This window comes from Barbatula barbatula (genome assembly GCF_947034865.1).
Source record: "Barbatula barbatula genome assembly, chromosome: 1".
Taxonomy (NCBI): domain Eukaryota; kingdom Metazoa; phylum Chordata; class Actinopteri; order Cypriniformes; family Nemacheilidae; genus Barbatula; species Barbatula barbatula.
The window spans coordinates 30455967-30472364 of record NC_136766.1 but is presented as its reverse complement, the minus strand read 5'-3'; the positions used below and the strand labels follow the sequence as shown (position 1 = coordinate 30472364).

Below are 16398 nucleotides of genomic sequence, written 5' to 3'. Positions count from 1 at the left end.
TAACATAAGTTAAAGGTTTTTAGATATTTTGCACGATGTAAAAATATATAACATTTAAGTTATTTACGATTTTAGAATTTGAGTTTAATTTCGGTTATTGAAGTGCGAACGCCACCTTGCGGCATCTTTGGTTTCGGTAAGCTAAGTGACTATTATTTCCAGAACATTGTACAAGCATGTGCCGTAAAGAGCCCGAACGCACAAAAATCCGAACAAAACCTTCCGTATCCTACTTTATCAACAATTCATTTAATAAAAATAAAATTAAAGTTATCGCAGCAACTACGCGTTGAATCAAGCAATGGACTACAACTCCCATGATGTAGTGCGCGTGCACTTCCCGTGATCCTTTGTGTCTGAACGCGTTTGTACCGTAGGGATCATGGCGAGCGACGGACCGCCAGGCTCTGAATCTCAGCCGGATTTTAACACATGGACCCACGGTGACCTACAGGCCAAACTGGCAGAGTTTGGTGCCCCTAATTTAGGTAAGACAAAACGTTTTCAACAGGACAACTTTGCCAGGGTTTGCCAGCATTTTGTTTGAGCTAACTAGCGTTAGCCGGTTAGCTTGTTATTTCCCTGTGCGAGGCCTGCAGTTCATCTACTTTCCTATGTGTGCATACATATGGTATACAGCAAACGGTGTTTGTAATTCGTGTTCTGTTGCACTAGCAAAATGTATATTTATGGCCGAGTGCTGTGTAATTTTATTAATATGTGTAAAGTTAAGCAAGACGCTTGCCCGTATGAAAATGACCCATGCTTTACCACAGTAGCCATAGTTTTACTGTCGTGTTTGTAGTTAACCTACGGTGGTAAGAAATCATAGTTTGACCGTCTGTCTGTAAATAAAAACATGGCGAATTTGTTTGCTTGTATGAGTGTGTTTACCTTTGTTCGTTTTGTACACGACGACTGTCATTGAACATCTCCCCATTCAGAGAACTAAGTCGTTAAAGTTGTGTATTCTCTGTTCTTTCAGGTCCTAGAGAGGAGCTCATAGACAGACTTTCAGCGTTTGCTCAAGTAAGCAATACTTGTTGTTTAGTTAGTCTAATAACAGATCATTTTTTTACTGTTTGTAAGTTTATTATTTGATTTCCTGCAGTCTGGGATGATCATGTCTAAACCAAACATGCCAGGAGGGGACGACAAGGGAATGACTACGGTACATCCATGTGATTTCTTGTTTAGTTTTGATATGCGACCGTTACTTCAGCTAGTAATTCGTATATTGATATTATGCTATGTTGTTGGTCCATCAGATGCCAGGGCTGCCACCCATGCCCCCGATGCCCTCCATGCCCCTGCCGCCAAGTATGACCTTGATGCAGAGCATGAACATGATGGGCGGCCCTCCCCCTATTCACTTGGGCATGGAGTCATCAGGCATAATGCAGCATGATGACAGAGGCACTCAGGTGGGTGAAAGGATACTGCATGTGAAACGCTAGATTTGTTTCCTCGTAATTTTTTTGAACTGTTGAATTAGTTTTAAGTTTCATTTGACATCAAATGGGAAATGTCTCCTAAGTGAAAATCTGTTTAGCTATATAACACGTTTGAATAGATCTAATAGTAAAAGTTGTCTGTTGCTTGCACAAACAGTCCCATTTAAAAAGTGACAGAGATGGTGTTCATGTGACTACAGTTTATGGTTGATTTAAGTGATAATGTGTGTTGTAGGGTGATCCACGAGGGATGGATGAACATATGAAGGAACAGGAGCTTTTGGAGCAGCAGAAACGGGTGAGATAAATATCTTATGTTCAGAATTATGAATGAAAAATGTCAGAGTTGAATGTGTGGCACGGATGGTCTGGTATTAAAGAAACTTAACCAACAAATAGTAATAATAATAAAGAATATGAATTCCAAAAAATGTTACCTAAGTTAATGTTTTTAGAAAAACATTTAATGTTACCCAGCACGAATCAGAGTATCATTGCATCAATTTATGAATGCTGAACATCATAATTTAGTATTACGGAGAGCATTTTTCCCTTTCAGGCTGCGGTTCTATTGGAACATGAAAGACAACAGGAACTTGCTAAAATCCAGCAGGTTGGACCACCTGGGCCCAGAGGTCTCGAACTGGGACCCCGTCCCAACCTTCTTCCCCCCCTTCCCCCTCTCCGAGGTAAGCTGCTCAAGAGTGGTCATACTGTAGTTACCGTATCTTAACTGGTATTGTATTTGTAGCGCATAGGTATTGTCTTTGATTTTCAGTGAACATGCGTACTGACATAATGTGTAAGTTGAATGCAGTGTTAATCATTTAGGATAAAATCATGTGCCGAATGTATAAATATGTGTATAGGAGAAAGTTTTTGCTTAGAAAAATGCTGCTTCCTTAAACACGTTCACATTCAGAATCAGACTCTTAAATGTATGTGTGTGCATCAGTCTAATTGTTTATTTATTCTTGACTTTCTACATGTAGTTGGTACACAGACCGGCCCGAGCCATCCAGGTGCGTCCGTGGCATCTCAGTCTGCGAGGCAGAAAGTCCCACCCCCTCCAGGAGAGGATGGCAGAGAGGTGTGAAACCTTGAAACTGCTAACTCTTAGAAATAAACTTGCTTCTCGGTGATGACTTAAACTATTTGCAAGTTGTTGAATTCTTGTTTGTGGTTTGTTTGTTTGTTTAGGGGTGGCAGGGTGAAGATGTTGGCATCGGACCAAAGATCCCTCAAGCTCTAGAGAAGATTTTACAACTGAAGGAAATAAGACAGGAACAGCTCAGCACTGCCCCTACAGGTCTCAATGAAGTACATTTTGTTTATGCACCTGTGCTGTATATTTAGGAGCTATCACACAGGAGGGACAAATTATAGTTGCTATACGCTTATGACGCCTTTCCGCTGCATGGCACCGTCAGGTTTAGTACGACTCGAGACAACTAATTTCACTTCGACTCATTTTGCTTTTACATTCCAGTTTAGTACTGCTTCAAAGAGGTTGGGGATTTTAAAACTCATGGTCGCACCGCCTTTACCACCGTAGCATCATTGTAAACGTGACAAACACACGCACATGATAGACTGATCGAATGAAATAAGCCTGATAACGTGTATGCATGCCTGAATGGGCAGGATACATGCGTTTTCTATAGTGTAGTGTAGACTGACTAGTTTACTGAAACGCCACTATAAACAAGGATCGTTTTCAAAACAACACCTTAAAAACAGATTGAGCATTTTGTATGTAGCATTCATTAACTAATTATAGTATTGGTTATAATGTAAAAGTTTTTGTTTCTCTGTCTTCAGAAGATGATTATGATGATGATATGGACTTAAAGAATTCTGCCCGTGCACACTCGGATGAGGATGACGAAAACGTTCTTTCTAAAAAAGAGGCAAGTCTCATTCTTGGATGGTTGATTGATACTTTACATTGCAGAGTTTTGCCATTCACATTTTGCAGTCTTTGATTTAACTTGTCTTTTCCTGCAGAAGAACCGCAAGCGCAGGAACCGCAAGAAGAAAAAGAAGCAGCAGCGAGAGCAGGAGAAGAAACGGGAGGAGGACAAGAAGACCGAAGAGAACCAAGAGAAGGAGCCTGAGGTTGAGATCGAGTACGTCACAGAGAACCTGGAGATCTACGACCCGAACTTCATCTTCTTCAAGAGGATCTTTGAGGCATTCAAGGTCAGATGCTGATTAGTGGATACAGTAGGCTTACAAAAATTAGGAAACAGGTGCGTCATAGTAGGATATCAGATTTTGTACAATTTATCTTATAAAGAAAGGACCACGAGCCGGGACTCGAACTCGGAGCGCAACAGCACCATATGTCGGAGCACTTAACCACAAGGCTATCGGCTCAGACAACCTACCTAGACTTATTTTAAACATTGGCACTGTGGATTATGTGAAGGATGTCTCATTATATGATGGATGCTGAATGGCTTTCACTGAAGCCTCTGTCTATTACAGCTGACAGATGACGTGAAAAAGGAAAAGGAAAAAGAGCCTGAGAAACCAGAGAAGCCCGAAATACTTTCTTTTAAGAAGAAGGGATTTGAGCTGGAGAAGAAAGATAGCGATGACAGTGACGAGGTGAGCTCAAGCCCACATAAAAGTCTGAGAGACTTGATTTGTCTCGTCGCTAAAGTTATTGTTTGCTCGCCCTTTTCACCTTCTGTTTGACAGGACACCAGGAAGGACATGCCCAAGCTGTCCAAGAAGAAGCTGAAGAGAATGAACAGACTCACAGTGGCAGAGCTCAAACAGGTAATACAGATTTCTTTGTCTTTAGTTTAATTTTTTTTTTGCTGTGTACACAAAAACATTGATTCCCACTACTGATACAGTTGTTTTCAAATTTAAAACTTAAAAATTCCCAAATAATATGCAGCCTGTGTACATTTTTATGACATTTAACCACTATTTCCCTATTAGTTGGTGACCCGTCCTGACGTGGTGGAGATGCACGACGTGACCGCTCAGGAGCCCAAACTGCTGGTACACCTAAAGGCCACCCGGAACACGGTGCCTGTGCCACGTCACTGGTGCTTCAAGAGGAAGTATCTGCAGGGCAAGAGAGGCATAGAGAAACCACCCTTTCAACTGCCTGAATTCATCAGGAGAACCGGTATCCAGGAGATGAGAGAGGCCCTGCAGGAGAAGGTACTAGAACGGCTGTGGAGGGATTTGTAAGGAAAGCTCAGGCATGCCCAGAACTACTTGGCTTTTGTTATAAAATAGTAAGGTCTGTCACAATTGACTTTAATATTTGAAATTATTGCGATGCAGCAAGTCTGGAAACAAATTAAAATCGACACAAAACAATCAAAGCTAGTACAACTCAAATGATGAAGAAATGTCATTTGAATGTAACACTGAGTGCAGACGGTGGATGTTAAATGCAGCAGATACTGCAGATCACCCTTGTTTTCTAAGGATTCACAAAAATAAAAATTATTTTATAATTTCGACAGTCCCAACAATAGTGGTGGCTTCCTAAAAGCTTTGCACATCTGGATGGTTTCATACCATGCTTATGGTTTAAAGCTGATAACATGTGAGGTCATGTTAATGTAAAACAAAAACGTCTATTTTATAAGAAAAGGTCATGCACAGTTTGGTGGAGGTGTGCAACGGTCATTTGGCTGTAATTGCTTGCAATATTAAAATGTAAACTGACAAGAGGAGTCAAGTTGACTGTCTTGGCTTGAGACTTCTCATGTGCATTTACTGACGTTTCACCCCCTGTAGGAAGACGCAAAAACCATGAAAACCAAAATGAGAGAGAAAGTTCGTCCCAAGATGGGGAAGATTGACATTGACTACCAGAAGCTACACGATGCCTTCTTCAAATGGCAGATCAAACCAAAGCTCTCGATACACGGCGACCTGTATTACGAGGTAAACATCGACCTGATCCTAATATTGGATAGCAAACAACAATTCTTTATTTTAGCTGAATTTAAATTAAAAGAATTGATTTTGCATTGTCAATTTAAATGTCACGTATTCTTACTAAGGTCATTTTAGTTTGTTGGAGCTTTTTTGACTTTTTTGAAACTCGTTTCATGTTTGTCAGGGTAAAGAGTTTGAGACGCGTCTGAAGGAGAAGAAACCCGGGGATCTTTCAGATGAGCTAAGAGTTGCTCTGGGAATGCCCACAGGCCCTGTAAGTGCTTTGACCAGAGATAATTCCCAGTAAATATGCAAGCGTTTATTTTAACATTGTTTTTAAAGAACTGTTTGTTTGTCTCAATCCACAGAACTCTCAAAAAGTTCCTCCGCCATGGCTGATCGCCATGCAGAGATACGGACCCCCACCCTCATACCCCAATCTGAAGATCCCCGGCCTTAACGCACCTATCCCTGATGTGAGACACTTACACCTTACCAAAATAAGAACCTTCCCAGCACTGCTATTGTGGGAGAAGTAGAATATGTTACATGGCAATACTTAACCATTAATGCTGTAATGGTCACATGGTGGGAAGATGGTTGCGTGCTGACATTTGTTTCTTTTTTTAAGAGCTGTTCATTTGGGTATCATGCTGGTGGCTGGGGCAAACCCCCTGTGGATGAGACAGGAAAACCTCTTTATGGAGATGTGTTCGGGACCAACTCAATTGACTTTCAGGTGAGGATACAGACCACTGCGCACGACAGTTAATAGTTAGCCTGAATGGGTACCAGTAGCGTAGCTAGGAGGGTGGTCAGATTTTTGCTGGCTTATAATAAAAAAGGAATTGTTTGACTTGTTACTCTGGTTGATCTGCCAATCAGTGCCCCCCGCTGTTTTCAAAGTTAGGAATTTGCTGTGAAGGGACTGTCAATCGGAACACAGTTCATTCATTGATTACATTTCTTGTAATGATCTGGTGAAGACAGAGACGTAAAATATGCAGAGAGAGGGCATATTTTGTCAAAGTTCAACCCCCCCGGCGATCATAATTATTGGACACATCTTCATTACTTTATAAAAACAACTTTATAATGACTTATTACACACCAATAATAATTGTATTGTTTTATTTGTCTCATCTGTTGATAGGCCAAAGCAGATGAAGAAGAAGTGGATCATGCACCATGGGGCGAGTTAGAGCCGTCTGACGAAGAATCTTCAGAGGAGGAAGAGGAGGAGGAGGAGAGTGACGAGGAAAAACCAGACGAAACGGGTTTCTTCACACCTGCAGACAGGTACTTATTCATCAACAAAGCATCTTGAACGTTCTTCCTCTTGCGCTGGTTCTCTTCAGCATGTTTAATAGTATGTTCAGACCAGGAAACTTACAGAGCTCTTGTCTTTTGTTCTGGCAGCGGGTTGATCACTCCCGGCGGGTTCTCCTCTGTTCCTGCCGGCATGGAAACTCCAGAGCTCATTGAGCTCAGGAAGAAGAAGATCGAAGAGGCCATGGACGGGTGAGTGTGTGAATTCCCTAGACTATGGCAGCCTATAGTTGCAAAAATGATCTGCAATGTGTTTCGTGCCATAGCATCAGTTTAGAGCAGAAGTGAATCAGATTTAAATGTTGACATTGGGTTGTATGCAAATATGATCCAATGGCATGTGATGAATATGCTAATTAGCATATGATGTCTCCTGGCAAGGAGGCCCATCCCCATAGTCTCACAAAATCCTTAGAGAACACTAGATCTAGAATCTGACAAAAAGAAAATAAATCATCCCCATGTACTGTACCAATTTTTTTGTCAGACGTGTTTTAAACTAATCGGAAAGCTGTTTTGAGTTTTTCACGTTGCTGAATATATTTGTGTTTTTTGTCTGTCAGAAACGAGACGCCTCAACTCTTCACAGTGCTGCCAGAGAGGAAAACTGGTCCAGTTGGAGCTGCTATGATGGGCTCCACACATATCTATGACATGTCTGCGGTACGGCCTTTTGCGTTTTTGTTTGTGTGTGAATTGCTGGAATTGTGTGTGAAGTGCTTTTAGGATGTAAACGCATTCAGGAAAATGCTGCCTAAATTTACGAAAACATTCTGTTTGTTACTTTTATTAATGCATTCGCTAACATAAACTAATGCAATATAATTTTTTCCGTCTCATCCAGGCGGCGGCAGCAGCGCGTAAGGTGGCACCAGGGATGGGTGGAGATGTGCAGGGTGTTGAAGTGGCTCTGGCTCCTGAGGAGCTGGAGTTGGACCCCATGGCCATGACACAGAAGTACGAGGAACGTGTCAGAGAACAGCAGGCCCAAGTGGAGAAAGAAGATTTCAGCGACATGGTGGCCGAACATGCAGCCAAACAAAAGGTGGGTAGAGTTATGTGCCCTATAATTGGAGGATCTCAAAATGTTTTAGCTTATTACAAAACTGCAAGATATTTTATATAAATTATCATTTCTGATATGGCAAAACCTTGTTAAAACTCCAACTATAGGAATTTAAATGTTTTTGCCTTCAATTTCTAAAATATATTTTCTCTCCACTGCATCCTCACAGCAAAAGAAACGCAAGGCGCAGCCTCAGGACAACCGTGGTGGAGCAAAGAAATATAAAGAATTCAAGTTTTAGCCCCACAGAGAGCTTTGAAGACCCCTTTTCATCCTTCATTCTTGTCTTTTTTTAAACTAATTAAATGCTGTTGATTCACCCTCATGTTTGTATGTGTAACCATACAACTCTTTTTCATTTAGGGTCAATGTTTTTGTAAATAAAATGCCAGTCTGTGACAAACCTGTTTTCTCAAGCATTTTGTCCACTTTTTAGTAATTTGAATTGTCAAAACCAATATAAAGAACTGTAGGTTATAGATGTAACTTCTTAAAGGGATGGTTCCCCCAAAAATGAAATTCTGTCCTTTCACTTATGTTGTTGATAATCTATATGACACTTTCTTCCGTGGAACACAAAGGAAGGTATTTAGAAAGATGGCTCAGTGATTTAGTGTCCATACATTTGATTTTCAAAATATATGTTTTGTTCTGTAGAAGAAAGAAACTTGTGCATATTAAGTGACATTGGGGGTTGAATCAAATAAAAAAAAATTTACTATTCCTTTAAAGCAAAGAACTTTTCAGTAGCGATCATGCAGTGAAATGTTTTGGCCAGCAGGGGGTGAAGTTAGGATATATGATGGTCACGTGGGGTTTCACTGCCACTTAACACAGGTTTACTAGCACAGATATAAAGAATAGTCAATCCAGAATATCAGAGAATTGAGGTGAGCTTATATTTTGGTCAAGGCAACTTTGTGGAGATGAAATGCAATCCTGTAAATGGCCTTAAACGCCAGAACCCCCAAAAAACTTTACAGGAATCGATTGAATTCTAGATTTATTTGGCAAGGTCAAAGACCACAGAGGTGAGACTTAAAGCAAGGAGAAATTGGGACTTGCTCACAAAAGTATTACTAGGCGGCACAATTGAGAACGGTAATATGTGAGTGTTACCATCATAATCAAACTAGATGGAAAGACATAGAGGTGCTGGTGTGGGGAGATTCCTTTACTAGTGACCATTGCTGATGAAACTCTTAAGAATAAAAAGGAAAATCTTATTTATAATGGAGACAAAATGTAACAAAATTACATTTTGTGTCAATTTCCAGAAAGACCTCTTTGTTGATTTTTGGTCTAAATGGATTGAGTACGTAACTCCTATTGAGCCCTATATTTTTGTTTTGGAATACATTTATTTTATCTTTATTTTCCCCATTAATGTTATTCACACCCCTTCTTTTGTAAATACTTTCAGTGTTGAAATAAAAAACCCAAAGGTGTCCAAGGTTATTAATGTCATAACTTTGATTGTAGTATTGACAAATTATTCAGTATTTAAAACGTGTACTGCGGACTTTATCTGTAAATTTGATGTTATCATAAATAAAAACGTAATATAAAAAATAGCCAGAATCTAGTGATAGATTCAACTAATAAGCAGTTTCATTTGAATGCCCACAGGCGTGGGTGCGCTTCATGATGAGGGCTCTTTAGAGGCTTTACTTAAAAATAAATGAAAACACTCTAGGCCACCTCCACATATACATCCAAATGTTGTACTTCACTCAGATATGTTCACACAAACACAGACAGGAGAAATCAGGCTTCGTCATGTATTGGTCAGCATCGTAGGTCACGCTCTCTCCATCAGACGCCCACAGGGAATAATCAGACTGACAAATATAGACTCATCACCAGCCTCATCTAAGGCTTTTGTGTGCGGGTATACAAATAATATCATTCAATACTCTTGAAATGATAGACCTTGCAGGGAAATATATAGATTGATCATGAAATGTGGCATTCGAAGTCAAACATCTCCAGATTGACATTTTCTGAAAACAGGACTGAAATATGATTTTATAAGAAAGAACAGATCACAGGTGTAAGCTTAATATCTCTATTAAGGACTCTAATAGGTTTCACTTGCTGAGAAAAAGACCCAGATATCTCGCAAGGGTCTCTCATTGAGTTTCAGAATAGATCTCAACGTCACAAACTGAGCTCAGATTTGTCAAGGCGGAATTCAAACGTCAATATCATGAAATATTGTAACAGGAACTCAAGTATTTCAAATCAAATTGACCCAAATACTGATTTTTTTTACAGCTCTATACTCATGTTTTTAACAACAGTCTTCATTTCTGGAGCAACATCTAAGGTGAAACTTAAACGAAACACCTGAGAACTTGAGCAAATCTTCTGAGCAATGAAAGAACAACAACCGCGGAATAACATTTTCCAAGAAATTCTGTTACCGCAAGTCTACGAAGTTGTTTCATTAGTTTACCAACTTTACAAGTTTTCTAAACCTCGTAGAATGTGGAAAAAACTTTCAACAATGTCTTTTTAAAAATAATTGACTTGTGGCCATATGTGCAATTTTCAGTCATGGAAATATATCTACTTGAAGGATGTACCAAGATTACATTTGATCAATATTGAATCAATTTTAAATCTTAAAATAACTTTAGAGTACCATATTCTATAGTACCAAATAGGTTTCAATTAAACACATTAGTGTACAGTTCATCTAACCTGGGTAGTAATTGTTATAAATCTCATCACTGACATTATGAAGTATAATATGACAAGACTTTGAAGTTTCAGGTTTTAAGTAACCATAAATATAGAACCAAAGCACTCTTTTCCTCTATTTATCTGAGTGCTTACGCCAATAAACAGACTTTATATCCTCTGATGAGCACCAGACATGGATAACACTGCACATGCGTGGCACTGACACGATGCTCGGGGAAGCAGTTGAATTTCCCGACAACCATATAACAGAAAAATCATTGCAACAATATTCTATCAATTATGCTATAGAAATGTTTTCGAAAAAGAAGCATTTGAAACAGTATCCGGTAGGTAGTAAATGTTTATTCCAATGGGTGGCTTTTTCTTTCATGCTTTGATTTATATGACAAAATATACAGAAATAATGTCAGTATTCTGGAAGTGGTTTCAGGGATTATTAACCTTTATAATCATAGTCAGGGGGTTTAAGACACAAAGGCAATTTTTAATTGACCTTCTGTTCTGATAATGCGCATGTGTATGTTGGTCCAGAAGAGGATCAGTTAAACACCTGTCATATCTTACCTAACCATAATCCAGACTCATTATAATGTGGCTGACAGGAACATAACCACATGACCAGCATAACAAAGCCAATGTCTGATTATAACTGTTCACTATATCTGACCTCAGATAAAATACATCAGATGGCTGTGGTGACGGCTTTTAGAGACATGCCATGTATTGAATTTGGCAAATTGTGGATACTAATCCCTCGTATTACATTATGGCTCACTTTAGGTTTCCTGTTCAAAGGATAAACCGGCCTTTAAATTGTGTTTTGTTTCACCTTGTGTGCGTCTTGTTTGGCCAAAAGATTGATTCGAATAACTGTAAACAATAGTAACATTTCTAAACAGTGTTTTTAAACATTACTCTAATAAAATATGAATGTCCATTACAATTTACTACAGTGACTACAGAATACAGATTTTTTTCACCTGGTATCACATTTTTTATCTTATTATGGTGAGGGTGGTATGATAATAAATACATCGTTTATTTGATTCTGTGTAATGTTCACATTTTAATCGAGCCTACCACTTTCCCCTGCAATACCCCTACACCCCACCGGGTGGGCGGCACTTTGGAAAGCGCTGATGCGCAGTTTAGCAAGCACGACTAATCGGGTTAAGTAACGCGTTCTATTTTTGACATTTCCCGCAATAATTGAATATGTTATATTTCGGACACGTAAAGCCATACGTTCAACAACGTGTCACACGTGTCATTTAAAAAAGTTGTAGCAGTGCTTTTGTGAAACAAGGACTCGATTCTGCTCGAACTGTCATGTTCGGAAAAACTGATTAATATTAAAAAAATACTCATAATACAATCACCCATACAAAACAGTCGGTGTTGTGTTTGACAGAGATGTGAGGGTGAGGTAAATGCCGTTAAATATGGAGCTAAATAAGAGGTTAAATATAGAATAAAATATAAAAGATAATATATGTAAATAAATACAAATAAATATAGTTCAAATGTACATTCAGGCAGAAATGTTTCTCTCTCTCTCTCTCTCTCTCTCTCTCTCTCTCTCTTTTCTATTTCAATTACAGTATTTGGCATTATTGCTTGTTCTTACAATACCGCCAAAGCTTGAACATATTACAAAATACATAGGCTACAATAAGTACAAAGATTAGTGTAACATTTCAATATGGTGTTAAGTAAGAGGTTAAATATAGAATAAAATATTAAATATAGTAAATGTAAATAAATACAAATATATATAGTTCAAATGTACATTCAGGCAGAAATGTTTATCTCTCTCTCTCTCTCTCTCTCTCTCTCTCTCTCTCTCTCTCTCTCTCTCTCTCTCTCTCTCTCTCTCTCTCTCTCGCTCGCTCACTCGCTCTGAAGGGTTGGGTTTAGCGTACGTCTTTCACAAGAGGCGTTGCTCGTCGGCCGCGGCGCTGCTCTGCAAAGGGGAAAAAGAAATTTCCGCTTCCTGCACCGAAAAACAACTAACGCAACTTAACGAAACATTTGCAGCGAGTTTCTCCGGTTACCGCGGTCACAACTGCACACCCGCACCGCGAGATCGGACGAATCTCGATCCTCGTGGACGGATGTTTCTCGTGCAGTAACTGTTGGAGGATCTGCGCTTCAACAATCGCCGTTTACTGGGCTTTTCTCTGACTGTTTGAAACATAAGGTACCTCCAGCATGTCGGAGCGCGGAGGGCTCCCGAGGACTGGAGGCGTACCGTCTCCGCAGCCCTCCAAACCGGTGGCGATCACCTCCAATCGCCCGGTGCATATGAACCTGTACGCCACCTGGGAAGTGGACCGATCGTCCCCGAGCTGCGTGCCGAGGTAAGGCGCGTGTGCCCCGGGGAGGGAAGAGGCAGTGCACCCGCATTATGTCGAGGCGCATCTCACGTACTTTATATAGTACGTTTATTGATATAAATAAGCAACGCGAGTTATAACGGTGAACACGACTGGAGAACATTAAACGCATTAAATTCGCGCTGTTCCATTTCGGCACGATTTTAGCAGTGAAAGAAGAAGAATGCTTTGTGGTTTTAATCTGTGCGCAGTCAGTCTTTTAAAGAGGAACTTCTTGCTTAACAAAGACCTGGAGCGAATTGTTTAGATGCTTTGTATTCCCACATGACACTGCTCTAAATATTGGTTTAGGATGTTGTCATTGTAATACTAGGGTTTAATGCTTTAGCCTGCCCTGGTGGTCTGTAATGCGTTGGAGTAATGGGATACCAACGTGTCTACATTAATGCACAGTTTACCCACCTGTCAATGGTCTGGAATATGTTGCTTTGGTATTTTGTGTGTATTTTGTGTGTTTTGCATTCCAACCTGACATCGGACTGTACATATGTATAGTCACCTGTGTGTCTGTGACTGACATGATCAGGTCAACATGTATGTGCCATTGTCAAAACAGTAGGCTACTCGTGATCATCATATTTTCATAATATCGGTTACCTGGATAAAGAAAACTAGCACTTGAAATGTCTTCACATTGAAGGTAATCGGTTTATCTGTATTAAACGTGTATTGATACAGCAATTGTTATAGATCAGTGTTACACAGTTTGTGCTTGTGCTCGGTGTGGCATCCTGCTGCTGGCATTGACAGAATAGTCTAAAAATACGCAAAAATATTGATCGACCTTTTGATGTTTATTGTTTGGCTGGATCTGGTGGCCGTGTTTAAATGTAATACGTTAGAAAGAGAGCATGCCGATCTTCTTTCCACTATCGTCTTGCTTAGGACTGGTATTAAATATTAATGTGATGTTGTTTTATATCTTATTCGCCGGGACAATAGTTTTGTAACTCACCCCGGCTACTTAATTATAGCTAAAGATGGCACAATGGGCGGCACTGGACACCTGTGTACGTGTGTGTGCTGCGTGTCTGGTTTCTGCTTGTGTTGTTCGGCACAGTGTGTGAACAGTGTGTAACTAGAGGGCATCGCTAAGGTGTTCTGGTGCGATTGCCGGGGTGTTCTAGTGCACTTATTTAGAGCACTCTCCAATGTCACTATGGGCACAGTAGTCAAGGCACTGATCAAGGAGTCTGCCATTTTAAGGGCTGTCTCATTCCCAACATTCTTCCAGTGCACTCTGATTTGTTCCCTAAAAACATTCCCACAATACAAAGTAAAAGTCAGGGAGCGAACGACAGATATAGGCTGCGTCTGAAATCGCCTATTTTGCCAGACTATATAGTAGGCGAAAATGAGTATGAGTCATGAATAGTATGTCCGAAACCTCAGTATGCAAAAAACATTAGGCGTGAAATACCCGGATGGTCTACAGCTTCCGCCAGGATTCGTGAGTGTGGATCGGATGGACACTTATCTATCGCATGATGCCACGGGCACTGACTTAATGTGAACACTTGAAGTAGGCATACAGCTCCTATGAAAATTGAGGAACACCTTAGCGGAGATGTTTGCCCAATTCTAGCATGAGCTACATCATGCCGGAACTTGACTTTCTTGTGCGTAGCAGGGTCTACCCAAGCTGATGTTAAATTAAAATGTTTAATATATTAATATTTTTCATACATAAACCCATCCTTTCAAGACACGCCTTTAGAGCATTAAAATGGCAGACCCCTTAATAAATAGGGTATTCCAAAACTAAGAAGAGCCTGACAGGCCAGTATATGTGACCCTGGACCTGGATCACAAAACCAGTCTTAAGTAGCACGGGAACATTTTTAGTTAAAGCAAAAAATACATTGTATGAACTTCAAAATCAGTAAGATATTGAGTACAGATTATGTTTCATGAAGATATTTAGCACATATCAAACCGTAAATATATAAAAACTTGACTCTGAAGGTGATTTTCTCAATATTTCGATATTTTGCACCCTAAGATTCCAGAGTTTTAAACTGTTGTATCGCTGCCAGATATTGTCGTATCCTTACAGGCATACACCAATAGAAAGCTTGATTATTCAAATGATGTAAAAATCTCAATTTCGAAAAATTGACCCATAAGACTGGCTTTGCTGTCCAGGGTAACATATTATTTAATATAACCCAAAAGACAATGAGTCATGGGCATAGGTGAGTACATAAACATTAAGAGAGAATTTTCTGTTTTCAGTGAACTATTCCTCTAATACGAACTCGGAAGATACAGTTTAATACTTAAAAAACAGAACCACAACTACTGACAGTTGCCCTATCAAGTATAAGTAATAAGTAAGCTAAGTCTATGTATTGTTATTGTGTGTGAATGTGTACTGTAACAGTTTTGTTGCAGCGTAGCTATAGTCTTGATGATATCTGTTTAGATAAAAAATGGCGCGCGTCCTTTGGCAGCTCAATCTCTGATCCGATGCCAAAGGCCAGCAGGAGAAGAGCTTGACACCTCTTTCAACACAAACAACAACAAACGCATTTTAATGGCCTTCATTTGTGACATTATATTCACACCTCTGTGGCCCTGCACACGTGCAGCTTTGACCTTGACACCTGTAACCCTTTCATACGTAACCAAAAACCCTGAAATGAAAGTAGTTTAGCTTCTTGTTCTTTGAAGTACTCTGATCTCAAAGTGCCTCTTTTAATGTGGTGTTTTGGGAAAGAGAAGCTGAAGCTGGTTGTTTCCTGTTCATCTGCATCTGTTTCCCTCTGCAGTCTGAAGGTTGACAATGTCGCACTCTTTTGTTTTCGCTGCAACCAATTTCAGTGAATGTCTGGAGTCACGCTCCGTTCGCCTGATTTGGTAGCCGTGCATAAAAGAAAAAGACTGAAGACGACAGTCTGAGAGATACAAGGATGAGGATGGAGAGAAATGTCACTCCTTAAAATGTGAGATGGATAGAAAGAGGGTACGGGTGGGGGTAGATAGAGGGTGAAAAGGTAATTGCTTCTGCAGCAAGATGCGAGAGAAAAACGAAACTGTCTGGCATCCAATCAATACATTGAGGTTACTTGGCATCCCACTCTAAACTACCTGATCTCTCTGAATCTACAAGGCCAAATAGTGAAACTCATGCGATGCACCGTATTCAGGAATCTGATCTTTTGGAACAAAATGTATTTTTGTCTCTATAAATAATCTTTATAAATAATTAAAATCCTTATACACTTTGTTTGTGTCAATAACATACACTTTCAGTTTAATGAAACTATCAGGGAATTTTTAACAGACTCATGTTTTGGTTACAGGGTGCCCCAGGCTGACGTGAAGAGAAAGTAGAAAGAGTGTGAGATGCTTGACATACTTTTCCATCCTTTAATCTCTTGAAAGCAATTAGGTGGTGAGGGAAATTCTCATGACTTCACATTGATATCGAGCATGTTGGTACATCTGCGGTTTAGTTATTGGCCCTGCAGGGGCCATCATCTAGAAGTAGGATCCTACTCTCTTAACAGAGTTGATTAAAATGGAC

The 16398-nt window shown here is 39.9% G+C and overlaps 2 protein-coding genes across 2 annotated transcripts in view; both read left to right on the top strand.

Annotated features, from left to right (window-relative positions):
• Window positions 1-291: 291 nt before the first annotated feature.
• On the top strand, window positions 292-9212 carry sf3b2 (splicing factor 3b, subunit 2). The gene is made up of 22 exons (XM_079483940.1): window positions 292-488; window positions 986-1029; window positions 1112-1171; window positions 1269-1424; window positions 1690-1752; window positions 2014-2143; window positions 2447-2544; window positions 2655-2763; window positions 3276-3364; window positions 3462-3656; window positions 3945-4067; window positions 4161-4241; window positions 4410-4637; window positions 5226-5375; window positions 5554-5643; window positions 5738-5845; window positions 6001-6108; window positions 6523-6668; window positions 6789-6890; window positions 7262-7361; window positions 7543-7743; window positions 7934-9212. Exons 1-22 carry the CDS (start codon window positions 383-385, stop codon window positions 8003-8005), a joined length of 2559 nt encoding a protein of 852 aa, XP_079340066.1. The 5' UTR covers window positions 292-382; the 3' UTR covers window positions 8006-9212.
• Window positions 9213-12402: 3190 nt separating this feature from the next.
• Window positions 12403-16398, top strand: part of pacs1 (phosphofurin acidic cluster sorting protein 1) — a 41291-nt gene continuing 37295 nt past the window's right edge. Inside the window, exon 1 of the mRNA XM_079460446.1 lies at window positions 12403-12833. Coding sequence (XP_079316572.1) covers window positions 12685-12833 — 149 coding nt within the window. The 5' untranslated portion in view covers window positions 12403-12684. The remainder of the gene's footprint in view (window positions 12834-16398) is intronic.

What these genes read in the sequence shown, in the direction of transcription:
- sf3b2 (XM_079483940.1), top strand. Translation starts at nt 383, where the DNA reads ATGGCGAGCGACGGACCGCCAGGCTCTGAATCTCAGCCGGATTTTAAC. An exon ending in TTTTGGAGCAGCAGAAACGG is followed by an intron (nt 1,753 to 2,013) that starts GTGAGATAAATA and finishes TTTCCCTTTCAG; the next exon opens with GCTGCGGTTCTATTGGAACA. An exon ending in CAGTGGCAGAGCTCAAACAG is followed by an intron (nt 4,242 to 4,409) that starts GTAATACAGATT and finishes TTTCCCTATTAG; the next exon opens with TTGGTGACCCGTCCTGACGT.